A 25,667-nucleotide genomic window follows, 5' to 3' on the forward strand; every position below is an offset into this window, starting at 1 on the left:
AACTAGAAGGTTTTGTAAAAAAAACAAAAACAAAAAAACCTAGAAAATAATTCTCCCTAAGTATGCATGTACAGAAAAGATGGGACTGGTTCTCATTCAGTCCTAGGTGATCAAATGCAGCAAAATCATCCACTACATCTAGCATAGATATCTGACAGAGAAGCAGGTGGCAGTCAGCTCTATCCTTCTGAGTTAAGAAGGAATATTCAGGGAATAGATAAGGACATTTTAGCAACCCGAAGGCTGGGGGAAAAAAGGAAGCGGCTACATACAGACTGAATACTGATTACCTAGAAACCTAACTAAGGGTGAGCTGATTTCAATGGTTCTATTGCAAAATACTAAAACTTTTCCTTCCAGCAAGTTCTATTAAATACCTTTTTCATTAAAAGGAGAAAAGCATTTGCTCTAATCGCTGAAGAGTTAGATAATTAGATCTAAGCTTTATTGGTAAGAATCCCAGCAACAAGTATGTTGCCTACCTGAAAATAGCCAGAGTAAACTTGAGGTGACCAGTAAGAAAACAAGGTAAGAAATAATTGCTTTGAAAATAGCTCACCCAATTAAGGCCCAAATTTTACTGTAATTTTACTGTACTAGCAACGTGGAGAAATCGATAATTACCGTATTATTCAGAGTATAAGATGCTCCGAGTATAAGACGCACATTAGTTTTTGGGGAGGAAAACAAGAAAAAAAATTTTTTGTCTCTGCCTAGCAGAGGCCAAAAATGGGATGTGTGGAGCCTGAAAATGCGATGCGCAGAGGCAGCGATCAGCGGAGATGTGCTGTGGCGATCCCCGCAGCCTGGAACAGGTCTAAAATGGAGTGTGCAGAGGATAAAAATGCGACGCACAGAGGCCGAAAAAGTGTGGGTGGGGCTTCGGCAACATTTGGTATATAAGACACACCGCAATTTTCACCCGCTTTTAGGGGGAGGGAAGTGCGTCTTATACTCCGAAAAGTACGGTAATTAGAAATTGAGTGTAATTCTGGAATTCCTGTTGTTCATTTTAACTAAGGAAGTCTTCCATAGATTGTAAACCACAGACGGAAAAATACAGGATTCACAAGAAAATTGATTTTGAAATTGTACCGGAAGTAGATAATTCACTCATTAGCAGCTGTTATCATGGTAAAAGAAATAAATAGCTGATTCAAAAATATACTGTAGAGCAATGTTTCTCAACCTTGGAAATTTTAAGATGTGAGGACTTCAACTTCTAGAATTCCTCAGCCAGCAAGCCTCACTGGGGAATTCTGGGAGTTGAAGTACACATATCTTAAAATTTCCAAGGCTGAGAAATACTGCTGTAGAGAGCTCTTATTGCCAAATATGAGGTGGAGGAAATATAATCCTCTACTCAATGCTTCAGCTAGAAAACTTTCAAAAATTACATCTACCTGTGAATAATGATACCCAGATCAACTGCATTGATGTTGAAATATACTTGAATTGATGCATATGGCAATGGCCAATCATGCTCAAAAGATGGGGTGAAACAGCAATATATAAATTTTATAGTTCTAGAAAACCAATTATGCATACCTCTTCTAATACCATCAGCTCCTCCTCCAACTGTTGAGTTTCTTCTTTCACAGCCATCAGATATTCTGTAATAGACTGCCTTGGATGGAGTCCCTTTTCAAAACGGTTGTACATTCCACTCCAAAACCTGGAAAATGAAACAAAGAAGATTCAAAAACCTATAGAAGCCCATACAAAAGTCAGTCTCGTTATTCAACCCACAGAACTTGCTCCTAGAGAAGTTAACAGAATTGCACTGCGCAGTGTAAAACAAATTAACACGAGCCTCTTGTGCCAGGGAAACATTTAATGGGAAAGAGTTCTCTCAGCTTTTAAAATTGCTGAGACCATTTTATAGACCATATAGACCATTTTACAGCACAGAAGTATGAAAACACAGATCTTTATTTCTCAGAATATTCTGACTGTAAAAGATTTTTTCACTTTGGCAAAGTGGATCACATCATGTTGATTTTGAAAAATGAAGATAGTGCAATTTTGTAGGATTAAAGTGTCAAATGCTATCTGTGTAACTTTAAATAACATTAAATGTAATATCTCACTTTACTGAAGTCTGATGAGCATGAGAACTTTGATAAACAGAAAGTTACTCCGAATGCCAGAATTACACCAATTATTGAAATGAGAAAACCTAGCAGATTGGCATTTTCCCATAACTGATCTAATGCTTATACTCAGATTGACTTTGTCCTTGTGGAGCCGGGGGGGGGGGGGTTGTCAGTAGAAATCCTGCATCAAAATTAATAAAATAGCCAACGCCTATCTTACTTGTTTTCTGATACAAATATTTGGTTGAAGGATTAAATATTTCCAAGAAATACACATGTGAAGCCTTTCTTCCCAAACTTCTAGCATGAAGTAATCCAGTTTGCCGAATATTTTAAGTGCAGTTTTATTGCTGTAATCAACTTTAGGAAGCAAATTCTCATTCCATTGTTCAGGAAGTGAAACTGCCAAATGTTTTTTATGTTAGTGTCATGTATGTCATTTCTAATGGACACTTTATAGCCCACAAGTTCATTTCATTTCAAAATGTAAGGAAGTCATCAACAGTCCTTGGCTGATGAACTTCAGATAATGCTTACACTAGCAAACATATGAAAATGAATTTGCAACAATTTATTCACATCAATGTAGTTTTTACCTAAAAGAATAAAAAGACAATGTTAGAAATGTGTTGGACATTTCAGAATATTTTCAACAACACAATAAAAACAAGTCACATTAATTTCCTAAGAAGCAGACAATTTGAACTGGGCTTTCTTATTCAGGGTTTTGATTTTAGAAAATTTTATAATATGGGGAAGATTTATTTACATTTTGCAGAAAGCACAAATAATTGTTAATTGAAATCTAAACAAAACCTTAAAGAAGGAACAAAACAGGAATGCCACTTCTCCCTCTTGTGTTTGTTGGTTCTTGAAATACTTATAGGACAATTTGAAACAGAAGAACAAGTGAAGGAATGTATGATAAAGAGGCTAAAAATTGGTTATAATATACAGATGGAACAACAGGAAAATATGTGCTTCAAAAGATTGAAATTTCCAATTATTATAATCTTAACAAGGATTTTTATAAGATCGGTATACATCACCAGAGAAATTGTCTAGAATGGGAATGTTTACTTCAAGTTTATGTTGGAAATGTGAATTTTTTATTTTTTATTTTTCCCCCCCTTTTTAAGGGTATTTTTTCCTGTCTTGAACTTTCAACTTTCTCTTTGATTTTTTTTCTTCTTTTCTTTTTCTTACTTTATACTAGTTTATATTAGCTTTAATCTTCCTTTTAATTTTGTTCATAAAATTATGTTTTTAAGTCTTTTGAAAGTCTAGCAACTCTTGGAGAAGCTATATTACAACAAACATGTTATGGGCAGCCTAAATGAGGCTGAGCTATCATGTTACCTAATTCCTCTGAATATTCTTAGACTACATCATTATAAGTAGATCAGTGGCAGGGTTAACTAGAAGTCACACTTGGATAAAGAGCAGAGCTGTCTGGAAAAGAGTGAGAAACTATTTTAAGAGGCTCTGTAACACTGTAAGGTCTAATGATAATGCCAAACCTATCGTACTCCAGTTTCATTCTTAAAAAGATATGGATGGCTTGGTGTTAATTTTAAAAAGCAGATTTCTTTCCGTGAGTTACAAAGAAATAAAAATCACAATATCTTGCAAACGTATTTTAAATCTCTCTCTCTCTCTCTCTCTCTTTTTGTATTTAGCAGAATTCCATCTTCCACATTAATGATAATATACATTACTAATTCTGAGCTAAGAAAGAAAACAATACATATATATTGTCACACAACAGACATATATATATTCACACAACAGTGTGACTACTATTTTGAGATAACCCAGGAGCAAAATACAGTACAGAGGTTTTTCAAACAGTGGTTTATCTACAGGTTGTATATAAATACCTACAAGGGCCAAGCAAAGCCAGGCAATCAATCTTCAACTCTAACTGGAAGCACACACGGAGAGAAAATACACGAGGAGAGAGACGCCCTCTAATGGCCTCCTTTATATAGGCAGCTTCTTAAAGGGCAATAATCCTGCTGAGTCATCCTCAGTCTTAAAGGGCTGGTCAGCTTTCAATCATCATTATCCTGACATATACACCAATCTTGAAGATCTAATGCTTTTGTCTAGGCATTATTTGAAATGTATAAATCACTTTTCAAGAATGGATTGTCTTCAAAATGTCATTTCCAAATTCCACAGCAATGTGACAGAAATGAAACAATTTTACAACACCTTATCCCAATTAAAAGTATCTATGATTAATATAATTATCTTTTATTATATACAGCAATGTGTTGCACTTTCACAGCAAAGAAGAAGGAATTGGGGAAGGTTCGTGAAAGTTACCATCAATATATTTGCCCATACTTGAAGTCAGAGAAAATTGTTAGCTCATTTAGTCAAATATTTTATATAACAATTCAGATGCAACTTACTTGTAGATAAAATGGGAGGGTGTGGATTGTGGATGAAGGGTCCTGTTGTGGTCTTCCCGATACAGAGGGTTCAGATAATCAGCACGATTCTTCCATAAGTGAGCCCAAAGTGAATAAGTCCGTTCCTGAATTCTGAGGGACAATTTATAATTCTATGAACCGCATTTGCTATTTCTCTCATTCTCATACTGAAAGACTTCATGAGCATGTCAAAAAAGTAGACACACATTTAGGAAGGATAGAATTCAACTATTTGGAATTAGGTAATAAAAAAGGCTAAGCTCTCCAGATGTTTTAGAACCACAACCCCAGTGGATATGGCCAATGGTTAAGGAATTTAGGGACAATCTTGGCCTACAGAACTAATACTGCATAGAAACTATGGCATCCTATACATACATGTGGCCTGAGTAATTTTTTGTTTTGTTTTGTTTTAACCTATTTTACAATATTTGGGATCATCCGCCAAGAATAATTGTGAAGAGATTCAGAATGAATAAAAGGAAGCATTTTGTTGTGTAACACAGGAAAATTAAGGAATGGGAATTCTTTTACTAACATAAGATATGATGCTGGTCAGAGTGCTTGTGCTCTGATGTGGGTAGGTGTAACGTTAATACATCTCATTCTGTAACTGATTCTGTGAATTAAATTGCCAAAGAACCACAGTCTACTGCTCTTTGTAACTCAATAGGTGGTAGTGTTGGGTTACTCTGGGCAATAGCAGGGGAGCCATGGTCAGCAGATTTGCTAAGGAACTAACCAGGCTTTATTTAATTCCAACTTTCTTGGCTTCTATCCTTGTTAACATTCTGGAAACTATATTTTTTGATGATAACTTTCTGACAATAGCAACTGAGAGGTCATTTAATTAATTTAAAAGACAACTAAGATGGAAAAATTACAAACCCTCATGGAAAAACTCTGAACCTATTTATCAGACAATCATAGCTATCCAACTGAGACTGTTTTCTCAGGCTCTCTACAGTTATGTTTTATATTTATTCAAAAAGAAGGGTTAATTCTCCGATCTTCCAATTTACTTTTAAAATGAGAACATCACCTTATATTCATGAGAACTCAGGAGATTGATTATGTTCCTTTCAAGTAAAACAGTTTTTGGATAATTCTTTTGGTTGCAATAAGTATTCAAGGAGATAGATCTTTTATTCTTTAGTAGTATTTTTTTACTGGTTTTATTTTATTATTATATTGGGGTTTTAATATATAACCAGTTTGAAAGGATTGGACAACTTTCTCTTATGTATTGGTTAAGATTCCCCATTGAAGAATCATGTTTATCAGAATAAAGGGTCATTCTCGTGTACCGTGTACATATATTTTATAAAGTGACTTACTTGAGCTCCTGTCTTTCCTTCTGATTGTTACACAAGAAGTTTCCAAACTGGCAGGAATATATATGATGCTGTATGTGGATCAAGAATCTTTCATTGAATTCAAAGGCACAAGGAAACTGTTCCATAAGTTGCCAAACGCACTCAATAAATTGATCAATAACTGGTGATATCTCCTTTGGGTCTCCATCTAAATTGCCATACCTACATCAATGTCAGGGGAAAATATTAATTCACAACTGTTACCTTTCTGAAATTCTGGATGTTGGCACAACATCTTCCATCTTAATTGTCAGTTCTATTATTTGCTTCATTTGCAGAATAAAATTTGCTAGAGTATATGTATCCATGTCAGTTAGAAGGTAACCACAAATATGTCAAAATAACATATGTTGTATGATATCATCATGCAACTGCTACAACTGCATACTTGTGCCCAGGGGAGAAATGCTCCCGGTTCGGACCGGTTTGGCCGAACCAGTAGCGATGGCAGCTGGTTGTTCGAAGAACTGGTAGTGATGGCGGCGCGAGGCTCCACCCCCCCGTCGTTACTTCCTGGTTTTAACCAGGAAGTAACCTTTTTTTAACCCTCTGCGCATGCACAGAGGGGTTTGCGCATGCGCAGAGGGTCCAAGCGTGCATAGAATAGAATAGAATAGAATAGAATAGAATAGAATAGAATAGAATAGAATAGAATAGAATAGAATTCTTTATTGGCCAAGTGTGATTGGACACATAAGGAATTTGTCTTGGTGCATATGCTCTCAGTGTACATAATGAATGTGATGGAAGTGCATGCGCGGCGCGTGCACTTCCGAACCGGTTGGGAAGATAAGTAGATTTCACCCCTGCTTGTGCCCCGATGAGTGATGAAGGTACCAAATCTTGGCCCTTATGTAATATCATATGTCATTTGCCTGCCCCCTCCCCCCCAGAGTTCCCCATAGCCAGCTAAAGCCTGAATAGCTAAATGGATTTTACTCATATATTGATTAGTCCAATAAGAAAGAAGATTGGGCTAATATATCACCACAAGGGGCATAATGTGATTTGTGTGGTTTTCACATAGGCTAATGTATGAACCTGGCCACTGTAGTTTATAAGCCACAGTTTATGCTTAGAGTTATGTGTGAACCAGACTGATATGGCTTTTTAAATAAACGGTAATTAAAATCTTGAGTGAGGTGTATAAACCCAGCCAATAAGCCTAGACAGACTTTTCAAAAGTTGAATAACCAAAGGAAAGGTGATTAAGAAAAGGGCCAGTTATACTCAATAAAATTTGGACCTGCTTAAAAGTGAGCCTTTACATTTAATATCATTTCTAATTATATTTCACTATACTCATGATGAGATATGGAAGTTAAGTTGGTCTAATGATTAAGGCACAGGAATGGAGTAGGAAGACCCAAGTTCTAATCCTCCCTTACACCCAACACCAAAAAATATTGGTAACTCTGGATCAATCGTTATCTCTCAGCCTTAGATAAGTGGTACTGGCCAACCACTTCCAAAATGGCACTAAGAAATAAGCCTGTCCATGTAGTTATGAAGAGTCAAGATTGACTCAAGTGACCACACCAAGAACATGATGCTATCAGAAATGTTCCATGGTCAATATTCAATATTCAGATGTTCATCTGATGTTCTCTGGCAGCAAAGTACCTGATTGCCACTTCACAGAACCCACACTAAAGAACCATGCTTACCTGTGATTAAATTTATGACCAAATGAAACCCAATCTTTATCAATTAATACCTGAAACAAAAAACAGTAGCATCAAAGGAGATTATTGAGGTTTTGTAGCGAAGCAGAAAATTACATTTCTTATTCTAATTAATTGGATTATTAAAAATAATCCTGAAATTTCACAATCAGAAAAAGCAGAATGGGACAACTCGCCACCTCCAAGTCACTGCAGGACAACTCCACATGACCAACTCGAGCTGACCATGGTGAGTTGGCCCCACTGAGCTGTCCTAGACCCCATAAAAAGGATAGGTTTTATCAGGGACAGTAACCATACTGTTATGAATTTTAGAAACTGATTGGCAGCCTACTTATGGCAACATACAATTTTGCTATGCTGGAAATTTGCTATCCATTTATAGAATAATTCTTAACACCATGAGGTTCACATTATAATGTTATATGGTTTTTGATCTATGTTTAATGCTTCAAGGTTAACATTAACTGGCTATAAATCAGTTTATATTTTTTTAATGTTATCTCCGTGCCACACTGACAGAACACGTGAACACTGAAACACATGGAACAGAATCTAAGTTTGATGGATTTGAATCATCATAGCCTTTTAGAGAAGCCAGTTGTTCATGCCAGCTGCATGGGAATATGTCAGGGAAATGTATACCCATATTCCCAAACCAGGTTCTCAGAGGAAAGTGATAATTTATGTTTTATATTAGAAAAAGAGAAAAGTTGATTCCCACTTTTATTGGAAAAAGAATTATGAGTTAGAGGAGAAAATAGGAAAACACATCAAAATAGGCAAGAAATTTAGTAAGATAATACTAATCGTCTTTGGATGAGTTCAGATTGACAGGACCAGATGGTTTACATCCCAGGGCTCTAAAGGAACTGGCATATGTGATCTCAGAACCACTAAATAAATCTTTCAGAGCTCCTAGAGCAAGGCAGAAGTGCCAGCACACTGGAAAAGAGCTGATCTGGTTCCAATGTTCGAAAAAAAGCGGAACCAGGAAAGTACAGACCAATCAGCCTGACATCAATACCTGGTAAATCCTAGAAAAAATAATTACACAGTGGATTTAGGAGCACCTAATAATGAACAAGATGATTAATAAAAGTCAGCATGAGTGTAATAAAAATCTTCATTGATAAAGTGATTAAATTAGTGGATCAGGAAAAAGCTGTGGATATAGTATACTTGGATTTCAGGAAGGCATTCGATAAAGTAGACCACAGCCTACTTCTTGATAAGATAAAGCAATGTGAGACACCACCAGATGGATTTGTAATTGACTGACCAACTGCACACAGCGTTCAGCCTCAATGGATCTACATCTACATGGAGAGATGCATGCAGTGGGGTACCTCAAGATTGTCTTCAGCACAGTGCTTTTAAACATCTTCATAAATTATCTAAATGAGGGAATAGAAGTGGAGCTCATCCACTTTGCAGATGACACCCAGCTGAGGGGGAATTACTAACACTCTGAAAGATAGACTCAAGATTCAGAAGGATTTAGTCAGACTAGAGCAGGGGTCTGTAACGTTAAACACTCAAAGAGCCATTTGGACCCATTTCCCATAGAAAAGAAAACACCGGGAGCCACAAAGGTCCTAACCAGAAGCCCCCCATTCAATTCTGGAGCTGACCAGAAGTCCAGTTTCCCCCACCATAAAGTCTTCTAGCGCAGCGTCCTTTTCCCCCTACCTGTCCTAACTGTAAAACCTATCAATTGTGGAGCTGACTGTAAAACCCACCCCTTGCCACAGAATCTTCTCCTGGTGCACCTTACTTCCCCCCCCCCACCCAACCAGAAGGTCCTCTCAAAATTGTGGCGCTGGCCGGCGACAAGGAGCCACAACAGAGGTATGAAAGAGCCACATGCGGCTCCAGAGCTGCAGGTTGCTGACTCCTGGACTAAAGCAATGAACCCTATCCAATAAGATTTACGGTAGTTCAGTGGTGAGAAAAATAAGATCCTGCACTTAGGCAGGAAAAAACAAATGCACAGGTATAGAACAGACAGTACCTGTCTCACAGGTAACAGTGAGAGAGATCTACTGTAGGTGTCTTACTGGACTATGAGTATGAATCAGCAGTGTGCTGCAGCTGCCAAAAAAGCCAATTCAGTCCTAGACTGCATCAACAGAGGCTTAGCATCAAACTCATGAGAGGTGATAGTACCACTCTACCTTGCACGAGTGAGACTACACTTGGAATACTCCAATTCTGGTCATCGTGATACAAAAAAGATGCAGAGTTCCTAGAAAGTATATAGAGAACACCAACAAAGATGATAAGAGGCTATATTATATGATGAATAATTAAGGGAACTAGGTATGTCTAGCCTAATGAAAAAAAGGATTTGAGTAACATGGCAGCTTGCCTCCCGAAGTTGTAGGTGCTTCATTGCTGGAGGTTTTCAAGAAAATACTGGCCATCCATTTGTCAAGGATCATATAAAGGTTTCTGCTTTGGGCAGGGGGGATGGACTAAAAGACCTCCAAGGTCCCCCCTAGTCCTATAATTCTAATATTCTAAATACATCCCAGTCTTTTGCATCCACTTTGGCCTACATAGAAAACTCAAAGTTAACATTAAACTGCAGATTAAATTAAAATTTGCAAGCTTCAGAGCTTCCAAATGGAACAGCAACTAACTTGTCTCTGTCTCTTCAATGTAGTTCCTTCCTATCTATTTCATACAACTGCTAGCATCCAAGTTTCCCATTCAAGAGTTACAAAAGAATGCAGAATGTTTTGAAACTCCAAGATCTCTTCATGAACAAGATGATGGAAGGGGGGAAATTATGATTACTATTTAAGCTGCATTTACTACACTATACTGTAATGTTATAAGAAATAGGATAGAAATTGGGGGGAGATAATAGTCCATCCAATTATTTGGAGTGATAGTAAGTTGCGCCAAGTGCACAAGTGTCAGTCTCCCATTTTTGAAAATATGTATCCCATCTATTGAAGCTAAACTGCACCCATTCTTGGACCAGATTTTTTTTCTTGTAGTCCATAAAGCTGTTCTTGCTTTTGATCTGTTCACCATAAATTTGTGTATTCCAAGACAGTGAACTGGTTCAACTTCCTTGCCTTTCACCAGAGCTTAAGCAAGAGTGCCAGAAGTGCTTTTATGTAGGGACAACGAGAAGCACAACTGCTAGCCACACAATAAGTTGTGATTGCTTAACTGAGTCTATAGTTGAAGATGGATCTCAAATATAGACTTCCAAAAATGTGGTGCATCATCTCCCAAAATGTGGAAGATAAAAACCTCTGGAAATTCACTAAATAGTTTGATGTTATTAAAAAATTATTTCACTTTAATTCCATTAAAAATGAACTCACAACTTATCCCTTTTTCTGCTAATTAAAGCTGTCTCGCTTACCATAAATCCTTTTATGGTTCTGTAATATGGATCTAATAGAAGGCTTGCTACAGAGCAAACCTGAGCAGTCCGGTCCCATCCATCTGAACAGTGAACAAGAACACTGACTCCCTCTTCAGCAACAGCCTAAAACAGAAAGAAAGAAAGAAAGAAAGAAAAGAAAGAAAGAAAGGAGGAATGTATCTTTGATTCCTATAGAAAGGAAAATGATAGAGAAATAAGTATCTGGAATATCAACTCTTAGCATCTCAAGGTAGAGCTGAAAATATCTCTGCTAGAAACACCTTGGGTAGCCATTGTCTGTCAAATATGAACAATACACAACTGGATGGATCAATGGTATGAGTCAGTAGGAAGTTCTATTCCCAATGTTGCAGCCAATGTAATACACTGTGAAAGGCTTTCGTACATAGTTAATAACCGTATTTTGCTGGGTGGAAATATACCATGAAATCTTTTCCTTTCATCATCTCTCTCCTTGGAGAAGCCGCCAATGGGTCACTATGACTTGCCTTTTATCCCACTGATATTTTCCGCTATTTCTCTGCACTTTGGCCTTGAGCTTCTTTTAATTATGAATGTGCTTCATTTCCAGGTGCAGCATTTCATTCTGACAGTGCAATATACACTTATCCAAGCATGCATCTGACATTTGAGAAAGAATCACAAATATCAGGAAATTGGCATCACCAGTTATGCTAGACAAAAATAGATTCACGAGCTTATGCCACAATTTGCATTTGCACTTCTCTGCCCAGCATCTAGCATTATGTCCAGCACGGTGTTATTCTCTAGGCCAGAGAAGCACAGATCTGGACCATATTAATTTTATTCCACAGCACATCCCTGCAAGTGGAAGAAAATCAAAGATTTTCCATTACCTGAAATGGCACATCCCCATTTTCATTTACAAAGCATATATTGTACCTTTGTGATAAAGATGCCCGCATCCATAATGGCTTTGATGTGCTTCAACCAGCCTGAATTCTCTAGCCCCCACAGGAAATCACTCATTGAAGGAGATGTCAGCTCACAGACTGCAAAATAAGCCCATTTCAGCAGACTAGAATTTTTTAAGTTGCTAATTTTTACATGGTAAGTCTAGCTTAAAAAGGGGGGATTGATTTTCACATACATGTTGGTCACTTGTTCGCTGCTTGACTGATTTGCAAACATGACCAGGCATTATATACCAGTTTGACTTCTTACATTGCTGCAAGCCATATGCTTTTAAATTCTGGGGAAAACATGCATAACAAAAGTCCCCAAAATGAAAAGGCTATGTCAACAGATACTGAATTAAGGACTGCTGTAATCAAGGTCTCTTCGTATTTTAACCCAGTAGGTGTTTTTGTCCTCAAAATAGCAGGACTAAGTTTATCTTCTGCAGGGCTTCAGTTCACTCATATATATATATATTTTAAAGCAACTAAAAGACTAATGTTGGAAGAAAAGGTTCAATTAAACCAGTGTTTCTCAACCTTGGTAGCTTGATGATGGGTGGACTTCAACTCCCAGAATCCCCCAGCCAGCAGTCTACCCATCTTCAAGCTTCCAAGGTTGAGAAACACTGAATTAAAACCTTCCGTCTCTGCCACTTCCTTCTTTAAAATTCACAGTCTCTTAAACTGGCATTTCAGCTTAAAATGGAAGACAAAAAGGAACTGTACAGTTGTGTAAGCTTGGCCATTCCCCAGCTGCTGACATGAATAGATTTCTTGGCTATATTCATGAATATAGCCATCAAACACTCTTTCATGTCAAGCAGGATGCAAATTGGTGAAATTCCCTACACACACACATCTGAATTTGTGGCAGATCCCTTTCCTATAGGCTGCAGAAGGGTTCCAATACCCAACCTTTATATCCAGATCTGGTAACCTTAGATTAAGCCAATGTAGATATGCCAAACCTGATGTCCTACATATATGCCAAGCTGTACTTATCCCCTGTGGGTTGGAAAATTAGGAGTGTTGGAGCTCCAACACATCTGGAGGGCATCAGCCTAGGGAGACCAATCTTATCATTCAGTGAAGAGACTGATTCTTTGCACTTGATCACAAAAGGTATGTTCAAAACAGCATCTCAGAGAACCCTCATGATAGTGGACTGCTGACAGCAAAGAGCCTGTCAAATGATTAATGCATCTACGCAGATGGGAACACGAGCCATTAGCAGCTGGATTTACTCTGAGACTGCTTACCTCCTGTTTGCAAAGCCTAAATAGAGTCAAAATAGAGGTTTGTTCCCATATCAGAGTTAATATTTGCTTTCCACTTGACTGAGCAAAGACCACAAAGTCCTAAACTGCAGTCCTAAACGTCAGATCTAAATCAGCCAGGTCTGATAGCAGTAGCTGACCTGGAGTTCAAAAGTGAACTAATTTAGTGAGGAATTCAGTTACTAAGCAATGTCTCCATTAAAAGCCACTGGCCTTGCAATTCTTATTTGCAGAAATTTCCATAAGAAGGCATAAGATGTCCTAGACTTGAAATGATAATATTATAATGCCTTTCTTTCCTCTTATATTGAATTGCTTTTTTATCTTATTCAATTTCTATTTTATTCTTGTTTTATATTGATTTACTGTATCTTTAGTTAATTTGTATGTGGTTTCTAAGTCTTGATTTTTAGGTTTTATACGATTATTTCATTGTCTTTGTTGTAGCTGGTCACTGTCCCTGTGTTTTTAACCCTGGTAATTAAATAAATTGGAAAAATACATTTGATTTGACACACTGCCATTCAAGATCTGTCTTTCACCATTAATTGTACAAAAAGGATTGGCAGAAATGAGAATGTGGGCTGATTAGACAACAAGCACAGTAAACAGTATGTCAGAAGTGGAGGAAATAAACCAAACCTTCTGTAAGCTAAGCTACATACCATATAACTTTATTTCTTTTTCCAAAGTAGGATGAGAAGGGTAAGAGAAAAGGGTAATCCATATATAATAGGTTAGCAGAAACTGACCATCATCGTAATTATTAAATTATTACATATTCTGCATTAAGGTACACATACTTTTAAAATTATGGAAGAGTTGTTTCCAGATGCAAGCCCAGAACTGCTGAAATGCAGTTGTGTCTTTCTTCAGGATTCCAAGCATATATGAAAACAGATGCAGACTCATTAGAGAGTTGCATTAAAGCCACATTTGCTTTAATAAGTCAGATCATCACACCTGGTTCAATGAATCAGATCTTTAAAACAGCTACTAATTTTTCAAGCTCATGAGGAACATTTCTTCTGAAGTGTTTTTTCGGTGAAACTGGTCTATCAGGGCAACCTGGTCTACCCAAATGTGGGACGGAGCATACTGCTTCTACTTAAACACTTAATCTCTCCCCTGGTATAGCCAACAAAGTGAGAGGAGCCCATGGCTTAGAGGTTAATACATCTACCTAATAGGCAAGTAGCCCAGATTCGAATCCCAGAAGGGTATGGCTAGCCGATGAGAGTTAAATAACTTGAAATAGATCTATACTAATCTCTCTTTATTTCTTTGTCGCTAATATATAAATTTAGCACAAAAATTTATTCTGAAGCATTTTCAAAACATACAGAGCCAATTATATAGAAGTTTCTCTAATGTCACAAGAGGAAGGATTCATAAAATGAATCGCCTATTGAAGAGATCCCCTATTAAGTTGCTAAACTCTCCAACTCAACACTATCAGACAGCAAGGCTGAAAAATATCTACAGGCAAAGCTCTAACGGCCACTGAAGCAGAGGGTCAATTTAAGGCAACGTCTTCACTTTAGAAAATTTGTTTCACATTAATGGGCTTAAATGCTCAAATTGCAATGCTCTTTGCAGTATTAATGAAGCAAAATCCCTAATATACTAATATATTAGGTACTAATATACATTCAGCTCAGATCCTTAAGAAAAGACAGATGAATCTCAAGCTGCCCCCAGCATCTACAAAGATAAGGTGTTACCTTCAAGCATTTTTTGGAGACTGCTTCTCATAACATGGATGTTCTCAATACCTATGAATTGAAACTTGATGTTGGAATAGTTGTCTTCATTTTCGTATCCTTTCCCAACTGCTCGGTTTGCCATTGCATTGAGCTGCAAAGATCAAAGAAAAAAGAATACCCTTTAGACCTCTGACATAATGTTCTTTCCTTTATAGCGAAGAAGAAATAAAAACATTACCATTTGCGAAAAGAAAGAAAGGGAGGAAAGAGCCCTCCACAATATAGGATTGTGAGTTTTATTAGTGAAAATACGGGCTGCATTTTTTATTTTTTTAAAAGCCTTGAAATAAAAATGAGATCTGCTGTCACCTTTGCCTTCGACTACTTTGGAGCTTTTACATTCAACAGTGATTTCAACTGTACAATTCATCCAGAAGATGGCAACCTCCCTTCAGAGCCACAGAATACAGAACTAACCCGATCTGTTCTAAAATGCCAAATTATTGTTGACCTTAGCTGACTTGTTAGAAGAACCATTGAGTTAAAAATGAGTGCTTTTTAAAGGAGGAATAATAATATTCCTCCTTTAAAAGGAGGCTATTATGTTCTAGAGACAGAACTCACTTTACCTGTGTGTGTGTGTGTGTGTGTGTGTGTGTGTGTGCGCGCGCGCACGCACACGCACACGCGCACGCACCTTCGAGTCAGTGTTGAGACTAGTCCATGCAGGTTTTTTTGCAAAATTTCAGAAGTGGTTTCAGAAACAGAAGTTTGTCTGCTTCCCCCAGTTGAGAGAAAGTGACTGGCCCAAAGTTACCCAGCTTTGTGTCTAAGGCAGAACTTGGGCTCAAGGTCTCCCAGTTTCTAGCCTTTGGCCTTAACCACTACACCAGACTGTCTCTCTCATCTTACGTACTGACAATGTAATCAAATATATGTTGAAGCATAAAGAGCCTTTTGGATGCTGTTGCACTCAACAAAAAGACAAAGGTCAACAAATTGTTGTATGGCCTATAGTATAGGTCTGCTGGATTGAATATGCATTTCCTAGAATGGGTCTGTAACCTTAAATACTCAAAGAGCTATTTGGACACGTTTCCCACAGAAAAGAAAACACCGGGAGCAACAAAACCTGGGTGGGCGTGGCCAACTCAATGTCACTCACTTCTACCAGTCACATGACATCCCCCCAGCCACGCCTACCCAGCCGATCATTAGGGCAGAGAACCAGTTGTTAAAAAACACCGGGAACCACAAAATTCTTTTGACATCTCTCTCTCCCTCCTCCCTCTCTCCCTCCTCCCTCTCTCTCTGTATCTCTCTCTCCCCCTCTCTCCCTGTCTCCCCCCTTTCTCTGTATCTCTCTCTCCCCCTCTGACAGTATCTCCCTGTCTCTGCCCTGGCCGCTTCTCCATCCCCCACCATCGCCCTTACCTTCTCAGGCCAGGCAAGGAGTGACTGGGAGAGGAGAGGTGGGGCCAGCCAATGGTGGGATCACCTGACAGGGAGCCACAGCAGAAGGCCCAAAGAGCCGCATGCAGCTTCGGAGCCTCAGGTTGCTGACGCCTGTCCTAGAATCTAGCAAATCCTGTTAACACTCTGGAAAGTTTCCTTGACAAGCCACACTGTCCTTTCACAAAGGCTATCCTGGGAATGTAGGGAATGTAGACCATATTGCAAGTAAGCCTTTGGACATATGCTCTAATCTTGTAAAGCTGGAGAGCCCTCTAACTGCTTGTCACAAAATGCAAATAAAGTTATATTTATTATTACTTTATGACTGCAAAAGGAAAATATCCTAATAATAAAAGTTATTCCACAATGGAGGAGGCAGCCTTGGGGAGAAGCAGACTCTCCTTTTTTGGAGGCATTTAGGTAGATACAGGGTGGCCATCTGTTAGGCATGATAGAGTAATTGATTTTGGCATTAGAAAGAGGACTATGACCTCTAAAATGCTTCCAAATCTTATGTTATGTGCTTCTCTATTTATAGTGAGGCTATAATAGCAATTGTCTGCACAGTGTTCCATAAGTGAATCAGAATCTTTGTTAACTGTTCTGCAATTTCAAGAAATGCAAGCTATGCTTAATAGTGGAATTCTGCAAATTTCTACTCTTCATTAGCAGAGGAGATCTGTTGTCTGCTAGAAGTTATAGTCTCAAACCAACCTACTTTAAAGGGCAACTACATGTGAGACTGAACTTCAAGGCTGAGCTTAATTTTGTTTCATTTTTCATTTTATCCAAATAACAACTATTATTTACTAACTGAGTAAGCAGTAGTGGGATTCAAATAATTTAACAACTGGTTCGCCCAGGGTCAGGTTGGCCGTCGCGGGAGGCATGGTCCTCCAGCTCCGCTGCATATGTGGGACAGGCCTCCCGCAACAGCGCCCGCCCACATCTCTTTTCTACCCCTGAACAGTCTGCTTCTCCTGCTCATGTTCAAGCAGGGAGCAACAGAAGAGGCAAAGGAGGCGGTCGCATCAAACCAGAGGCCTTTAGGAAAGTCACTAAAGGGAAACAAGTTTGCTGGACTAAAAAAAAAAGTTCAATCAATTCCAACTTCGCAAGATCTCTTTTTTTTCATGAGAAGTTCAAATTGATTGATTGAATTTTTTTTTTAGTCCCACAAACTTTTGTTTCACACGATGGCGAGAAATGCGATGGAGAAACATGAATGAGCTGGAAATCAGGTAGGCAAAGAAATGCTTGGGGGAAGTGAGGGCAACTGGGCTGTGGTGGGTGGAGAAAGCTCTTCTGCCTACAAAACCCCCATCTTTGACAGCTGACACTGAGAGGCAGAGAAAGAGCTGCCAGGAAGAAGCCAGTCGGGCCGGGAGTCGGGAATATGCCCAGCAAGGGGAGAAGAGATGGCAAAAGGAGTCCCAGAACAGTCCACGCACCCCAATGAAAGGCAGCAGTAGCCCAGCCACTTCCCTTCCCTGCCCTCTCTGGCGCTGGAAGCCAAGTGTCAGCCACACGCCCAGTCACCCATTCATCTCTCTCTCTGGGCTCACCCGGTGCCACAGTCCACTACACAGACTGGGAAGGGCATACCTAGGGTAGGGCGGCAGCTGAGTGTGCTTGGCGAACTGCTCTATGAACTCATGCAGGTGAATATAAAGCACACCCAAGCAGCAGATGCGGGCCAGGAGGGCGGCCTCGCCCAGCTGCAGGAACAGCAGCAGCTCTGGGGACACCTGCAGATGAGGAGGAGAAGGAGGAGGAAGGGCACTGGGCCAGCCCTGTAGAGGGAGGGAGGGCTGCTGCCTTGTCCACCTGCAGGCCACCGCCCATAAAGAGGCTGCCTGGGTAGCCGCACAGTGCCAGCAGCAGCTTGTGGATCATGGTGCGGCATGGGGACCAGGCCTGAGACCTGCTTCGCAGGAGCCCCAACGATGCCTCCGGCCTCCTTAGGCCAGAACCAGCCCCAGCCACTTGATCACCCCCGCCCCTGCAAAACCCGTTGTCTGCTGAGGAGCCCAGCTGAGGCATCGCTTGCCATCTGCTGGCACCTGGACTCCTGGTGATGGATGGGGTCCTTGAGGCACTTAGCTTGGCCGCCTGTTTAGTAGCTGCAGCCCCTCCCTCTGAGCGCCTTGTCAGAGCTGCCTCAGAATTTTGCTTGTGCAGACCTTGGAGTGGGAAGGGAGGTTGGTTAGAGGACCACCAAGATACCAAAATAACCTCAGGAAAGGCCGGGTGAGGCGAGGAGTGGCTGGAAGGAGAGGGGCAAGCCACAAGGCGGGGCCGGGTGTGGTGATTCAGCCGGTTTTCTGAACTGCACACAAAGTTAACTACAAAGTTTGGCCAAACTGGTGTGAATCCCATCACTGATAATCAGGAACATCAACTCTTCCAGTTCCAGCCCTTCCCCATTCATTAATACATTTGCTTACTGAGAAAACTAATTTTAGGATTGTAAACACAATTTCCATTTCTATGCAATCTTCCAGACCAAAGCATATGTTGCTAATGACCTAATAAAATAATATTTCTATTTGCTGAGATTTACAAACAGAGCTTCCCTTCAGTGCAATTAAAAACAGTTTGATTCACTTTAATGAGCTTTGACTTTTTGGGGGGAAGGGAAATTTCAGAATTTCTGGGACATTTTAGCCAACACTCAGCATAAAACAAGACAACAGAATTTGAAGCATCTTACTTTGGGGCGTGTATCAACAACATAGATAAAATCACTTCCGGGATTTGCCTTTCGGATCAACTGTAGCATTTGTTCATCTTCGAGGCATCGAGCGCTGAAGCCTGCTAGAGGTTGGCTACTGCGACATATGGAAGCCTAGGAGATAACAAGAGAGAGAGAGACAAGAGCAACCATATGCTTTATTGTGAAAATATTTAGTACGCTCAAGCTTGGTTATAACACTCTGGTTGTGGTTAGTTCCTTTTGTATTCTCAAGGCAACCTGACTTTTATGATTTATTTGTCACAAGCTGCCATTTTGAATTTTCCAGATGATACAATGCCAATCAAATGTGTTTCCTGAATCGCATAGAAAAAAATAAGATTAATGTCATTAAAATCCGATCAATTAATCAATGTAAAATTTCTAATAATTTGGCCAGCAAATTTATGAATTTTTCTTATCTATAACAGGACTATAGTAACCTCCATCTTTAAAAAGAAGTCAAGCCAGATAAGGTATGTCCCATCCTTCGACTGGGAGATATTTTTGTAATCTTGCTTGACACAATTTCTGTCAAAATTATTTCAATACTCAAAATCAGGACATATTGAATCAATTATTTAAATTTTTAATTTCATGCTTACCTTGTTCTGCTTGTAGTAATAGGAAAGTGCTGGGAAACGCCTCCTACTACGAAATTTAGAGCTTCCCACAATGATATGAGCAGTGGCTGATTTGGGTACGTAGATGTCAGTAGGATATGAATCACACACCTGTCCCAGAATAGAAGAAAGCAAAACTGAAATTTTTTTTACTGATTTGTTCAAGCAGTCTATACTGTATAGCAGGGGTGTCAAACTCGCGGCGTCACGGTGTCACGTGATGTATCACAACTTTTGTCCCCTTTGCAAAACCGGGGGGGTGGGCATGGCCAGCGCATGATGCATCCAGGCCGCAGGCGGCAAGTTTGGCACCCCTGCTGTATAGCAATGTTCTCAACCCTGCCAATTTTAAGATGTGTGGACTTCAGTTCCCAGAATTCTCCAGCCAATCATGCTAGCTGGACAATTCTGGTAGCTGACAAAGTTGAGAAATACTGTTGTATATATTTATTTTTTCAAACACTCTGCAATGAATTATTCCAAACTGCTTCACAAATAATTATTTTATACACTTGCAGTGAACAAGAAGAATGAATGACAATTCTGAAAAAATGTTAAAAAGCACAAACTTTCTTGCCCTGCTATATATTACCATAATCAATCTTCAAATAATCTAAACAGTATGACGCACCTTTTATAACTGGAGGCCTATTGGGAAATTCTGACAGGTTTAGACTTTGTCTATCTGAAGTTTACCAACAGAAAAACTGCAAAAGATTATTTCGGGTTTTTTGCAAAAATGACCAGATTACATGATCTTTTTCTCTGCAACATCTTTGCGCCGGGGTGAAATTCTATTTTTTTTTTACTACCGGTTCTGTGGGCGTGGCTTGGTGGGCATGGTGTAGATTGGTGGGCTTGGCAGGGGAAGGATACTGCAAAAATTCCCATTCCGTCCCCACTCCTGGGGGAAGGATATTGCAAAATCTCCATTCCCACCCACTCTGGGGCCAGCCAGAGGTGGTATTCGTCGGTACTCCGAACTACTCAAAATGTCCGCTAACAGTTCTCCAGAACCTGTCAGAACCTGCTGTATTTCACCCCTGCTCTGAGCAATATTGTGTTTAACGATGAAACATAATATCATGAAACATGATATTAATCCAACACTATATTCCTCAAAAACAGTTCAGATGTTGGATGTAATTTCTGGAATCTATAGTCCAACAGAAGATAAAACCACTAGATAACCAATCACATAAGGGAGTAAAGAGAAAGAATAAATAAAAAAAGAAAAACATAATGAAGTAGAGAGTGATGGAAAGGATGGAAATCCCAGTTATCAAGGAGATATAAGAAACATACTCCAGACCCATAAAAGGACTCAAATGCCTGTACATTAATGCTCAAAGTTTAAGGAACAATCATGGTGAACTTGAAGTATTAGTACATGAAGGCAGATATGATATAGTTGCCATTGCTGAAACTTGGTGGGATAAAACTCACAACTGGAATGTACTGATAGAAGGATACAAACTATTCAAAAGAAACAGGCCTAATAAAAAAGGAGGCATAGTTGCATTGTATATAAAAGATCACTACATCTCTACAGAAATATACAAAACCAAGGATGAAAACCTCATAGAATCCATATGGATCAATATAAAAGGAAAAACAATGACATTGCTATAGGTGTATACTACAGGCCACCCAACCAAGCAGAAGAAATAAATGAACTCTTTGCTAATCAATTAACAAATGTATGTAGGAAACATGCCAGGGTAGTAATGGGAGACTTTAACTACCCTAAAATCAATTGGGAGACAAACTCTGCAGCAAATAGGACATCAAACAGATTCCTAACCAACTTAGCTGACAACTTTGTCATCCAAAAGGTACAGGAGGGAACAAGAGGAAAGACTATACTAGTCCTAATTCTTACTAATAGGGAAGTAATAGAGGGAGTTGAAGTTGCCAGAAGCATGGGCAAGAATGACCACATCATAATGGAATTCAATATAAAGCAAACACAAGCAATAGAATATAATCCAACCAGTGCCTTAAACTTTAAAAGAGCTGATTTTAACAAACTCAGAGAGAGCCTAAGCAAAATTTCATAGATAAAAATCCTAAAGGAGAAAACAATTCAAGAAGTGTGGGAAACACTGAAAGATATTATCATAAAAGTCCAGTCCAACACAATACTACTGAAAAAGAAAAACAAGAAATCCAAGAAGAAACCAGCATGGTTGCACAAAGATCTCTCTGATAAACTGAAAGACAAAAGGATAAGTACAAAAAAATGGAAAGAGGGACACATAACTAAGGCAGAGTATCAGCAGAAACCCTGAATCTGCAAAGATGAAGTCAGGAAAGCAAAGACTCAGAATGAAGAAAGACTTGCAACAAAAGTCAAAGATAATTTTTAAAAAGTTGCTTTCAATATATAAATAACAAGAAAAAAGTCAGGGAAACAGTTGGTTCCACCAAAGAGAGAAGATGGCAAGAAAGTAACATGGAGTAGAGAGAAAGCAGAGCTGCTTAACTCATTCTTTGCATCAGTCTTCACACAAAAAGAAACTATAGCCAAAACTACCAGAAACATAACTATAAAAGACAGACTAGAAATAAAAATTAAAATAAAAAAATGGTAAGAGAATACCTGTCTAACCTCAATGAATATAAATCACCTGGACCTGATGGATTACATCCCAGAGTTCTGAAGGAGCTGGCAAATGTTATCTCAGATCCATTGTATGACATCTTTAAAAAATCTTGGAGCACCAGGGGATTGGAAAAGAGCTGATGTAGTTCCCATTTTCAAAAAAGAGGGGGAAATAGACCCAGGAAACTACAGATCAATCAACGGCCTAACATCAATACCTGGGAAGATACCAGGAAAAAATAATTTAAAAAACAGATCTATGAAACTCTATGATGGAAACAAATAAGTTATAACTAGTAGCCAGCACGGGTTTGTTAAAAACAGATTATGCCAAACCAATCTTATTTCATTCTTTGACAAAGTGACTAAATTAGTAGACCAGCGAAATGCTATGAACATAGTATATTTAGACTTCAGCAAGGCATTTGACAAAATAGATCACAACCGACTTCTTGCTAAACTAGAAAAATGTGGGATAGAAAATATCACCACCAGATGGATTTGTAACTGGCTGACAAACCATACTCAATAAGTAGTCCTTAATGGTACTACATCTACATGGAGGGAAGTAAGCAATAGGGTACCACAAGGTTCCGTTTGAGGCCCAGTACTCTTCAATATCAGTATTAATGGCATGTTATAAATCCTTAGTAAGGCCACACCTGGAATATTGCATCCAGCTTTGATCACCACATTACAAAAAAGATGTTTAGACTTTGGAAAAAGTGCAAAGAAGAATACTTCATGAACTAAGATGATTAAAGGCCTGGAGACTAAAACATATGAAGAACAGTTGCAGGATTTGAGTTTGGCTAGTCTAGAGAAAAGAAGGACTAGGGTGGGCATGATAGCAGTATTCCAGTATTTGAGAGGTTGCCACAAAGGGAGGGAAGATTTATTTTCCAAAGCACCAGAGGACAGAAAAAGAAACAATGGGTGGAAACTAATCAAGGCGAGAAGTAACCTGAAATTAAGGAGAAACTTCCTAACAGTGAGGACAATTAACCAGTAGAAGAACATGCCTTCATAAATTGAAGGTGCTTCATCAATGGAGGTTTTTAAGAAGAGACTGGATGGTCACTTGTCTGAAATGGTATAGGGTTTCCTGTTTGAGCAAGGGGCTGGACTAGAAGAGTTCCAAAGTCCCTTTCAGCTCTATTCAGATTCTGATACTTCTGGAAGATACCAAGTTGGGAACTCTACTTTATCAATCCAGGAATACATAACATACTACAAGCGTCTTCCTTCCTTTACACTCCCTTTCCAGAAGTTGATTTAACAATTACCAATTATCCATGATTTATGTGCCAGGAAATTGTATTTATGGAATCAAGGCAGTTTCTGAAGCTAACTTCAGAAACTGATTGTGTTTAAAATCACAATTTCTCAGGAAGGATGGCAGGGAAACAGCAATTTTATAAATCTGAAATAAATAATGAAGCAAGTTTTATACAGAAGACTACAAAGATACATATCTTAATATTAACTGGTTCAAGTATTTCATAATGAATTGAGCCAAAGGAAGGTGATGGAAACAGAAGTCTTTCACACACTAGTATTTTGAATCACAGTATTTAGACCTCAGATCATTCGTTTTCATGAGCAGCAACTCACACGATAATCTCTATTGACGTCACTAATCTGCCAGTAATTATTTGGAATTCCCATACGATTGTATTCTTCCATTAAATTTGTCAGATTCCAGCCTTGCTCTCGTTCTTCTTTGTTTAATTTCGGATTGAAAGAAAAACAGTACAATTCTTCGTATTTCACTGAAAACAAGAAAACAAGGCAGCTGCTATTTCTTCACTAGAATTACTGTTGTTATTATTAATGCAAAATGGAAAACACCAACATTTATTTGCTTAATTTATTTGCTTAATTGTTCCAACTGTTCATTTTTTAAATCCAGAGGATAAAGCCAACTGCTTTAGAAAGTTATAATTGCAGAAATGCCAAACAATAATTACAGAGTGGATTTCAGGTCAGTTCTGCATTTTCTTTGTCTGGACACTTTTAAGATAACATTTGGGAGACAGCCAATACAATATTCTCCTTGAGATTATTTGGTAATTTAATTTATACCAGATAGACAAAGCAGATGAACAAAGCAGAAACATTATTTTCTCCTCTCTGTTTTTTTTTTTTTAATTCTATATTAGATGGGATTTGATTCACACTTACTTTATCTAGTGCAATCAATGCTGGAAACAGCCACTTTAATGTAAGGTAGTTGAAATTATTTTTCACATTCTGACATAACATGGATTGAGCCTTTAGACAATTAGAAATACTTGGAGGCAATGAAGGGGCAAATGATGGCACAGAAATGGATGCCAAATGCCATATTGATTACAGCCAAAGCAAAGCTTATAGTCAAAGGCAAAGAAACATCAGTTTGTGCCAGTCATAGTTTATTTTTAATAATGCTTTCATGGACTCCATAGTCCAAGAGACAGTTAGAAATATAAATTATACTTGAGGTTGGCCCTTTGCTTCAGAACAAACTATTTTCCCAATCATTTTTTATAAATAAATGAATCTAATAAATTAGGAAGGCTTGGGAACTTAGGAGGGCAGTTCCAACAAATATATCATCCATGTAAAATCACCCAGAGAGTTATATTGGAGACACAGTTTCTACAATGAAAGGACATTTTCATAAAACATTCTTGTCCCATGTCAAGATTAATAATGAAAATGACAAATAAAAAATAAAATTCCAAACATAAAAGAATGATAAATCTGGATTGAATTAGCTAAAAAATAAATGGAGATTCTGAATTGTTTGGTACCAGAGCAGAAACAGAAACAGCCTTTAAGGAAAAGATCAAGACAACAACCAGAGAACTAGCAAAAGGAATAAGAAGAACATGAGCATGAGTAGTTAAAGAAAATGCAACTGAATACAACAACCAACCATATCAAATGCAGAAAACAGATTTATGAATTGCCTTTTCACGACTATAAATTCAGATCAATGGAAACTTTTGTTGAAATAGAATCCAAACAATTCAGCCTCCTAAGAGTGAGATTTATAAACAAAACAGAGCAGTCACCCATGCCTACAAGGAAGTAATTTTACTCAGGCCAACTGCCAGCACAGACGCATGGGTACCTCCTGAATTTCCATGCTATACCTGGGCGTGCCAGACGTATCAGAGAAATGTAAACATCGTGGCAGTCTCTTTCCTGAGACATGATGAACTGAATGTTCTGGAAGTTCTTACAACGAATCAGCATTGGGCAACCAGAAGCTGATGTAGCAAGTTTTTCAACTGAAGAGATCTGGCTGTGAAGAATCTGATAAAGAAAAATAAGTCAATCTAAAGAGAAGCTA

At 38.6% G+C, this 25,667-nt stretch overlaps 1 protein-coding gene across 2 annotated transcripts in view; it reads right to left on the reverse strand.

Moving 5' to 3' along the window:
- MTMR7 (myotubularin related protein 7) overlaps positions 1 to 25,667 on the reverse strand; it is a 39,455-nt gene that overhangs the window by 1,949 nt on the left and 11,839 nt on the right. The window contains exons 3-13 of one of the 2 annotated variants that reach the window (XM_034401382.3): positions 25,468 to 25,630; positions 23,942 to 24,099; positions 19,705 to 19,833; positions 19,079 to 19,213; positions 14,929 to 15,061; positions 11,911 to 12,020; positions 10,984 to 11,109; positions 7,581 to 7,630; positions 5,875 to 6,075; positions 4,517 to 4,648; positions 1,549 to 1,675 (exon numbers count right to left, since the gene is read on the reverse strand). In XM_034401382.3, coding sequence (XP_034257273.2) covers positions 1,549 to 1,675; positions 4,517 to 4,648; positions 5,875 to 6,075; positions 7,581 to 7,630; positions 10,984 to 11,109; positions 11,911 to 12,020; positions 14,929 to 15,061; positions 19,079 to 19,213; positions 19,705 to 19,833; positions 23,942 to 24,099; positions 25,468 to 25,630 — 1,464 coding nt within the window. The remainder of the gene's footprint in view (positions 1 to 1,548; positions 1,676 to 4,516; positions 4,649 to 5,874; positions 6,076 to 7,580; positions 7,631 to 10,983; positions 11,110 to 11,910; positions 12,021 to 14,928; positions 15,062 to 19,078; positions 19,214 to 19,704; positions 19,834 to 23,941; positions 24,100 to 25,467; positions 25,631 to 25,667) is intronic. The other variant, XM_034401383.3, reaches the window with a different exon arrangement.

Source organism: Pantherophis guttatus, chromosome 8 (assembly GCF_059756535.1).
Source record: "Pantherophis guttatus breed Tessera chromosome 8, ASM5975653v1, whole genome shotgun sequence".
In the NCBI taxonomy this organism is placed as follows: domain Eukaryota; kingdom Metazoa; phylum Chordata; class Lepidosauria; order Squamata; family Colubridae; genus Pantherophis; species Pantherophis guttatus.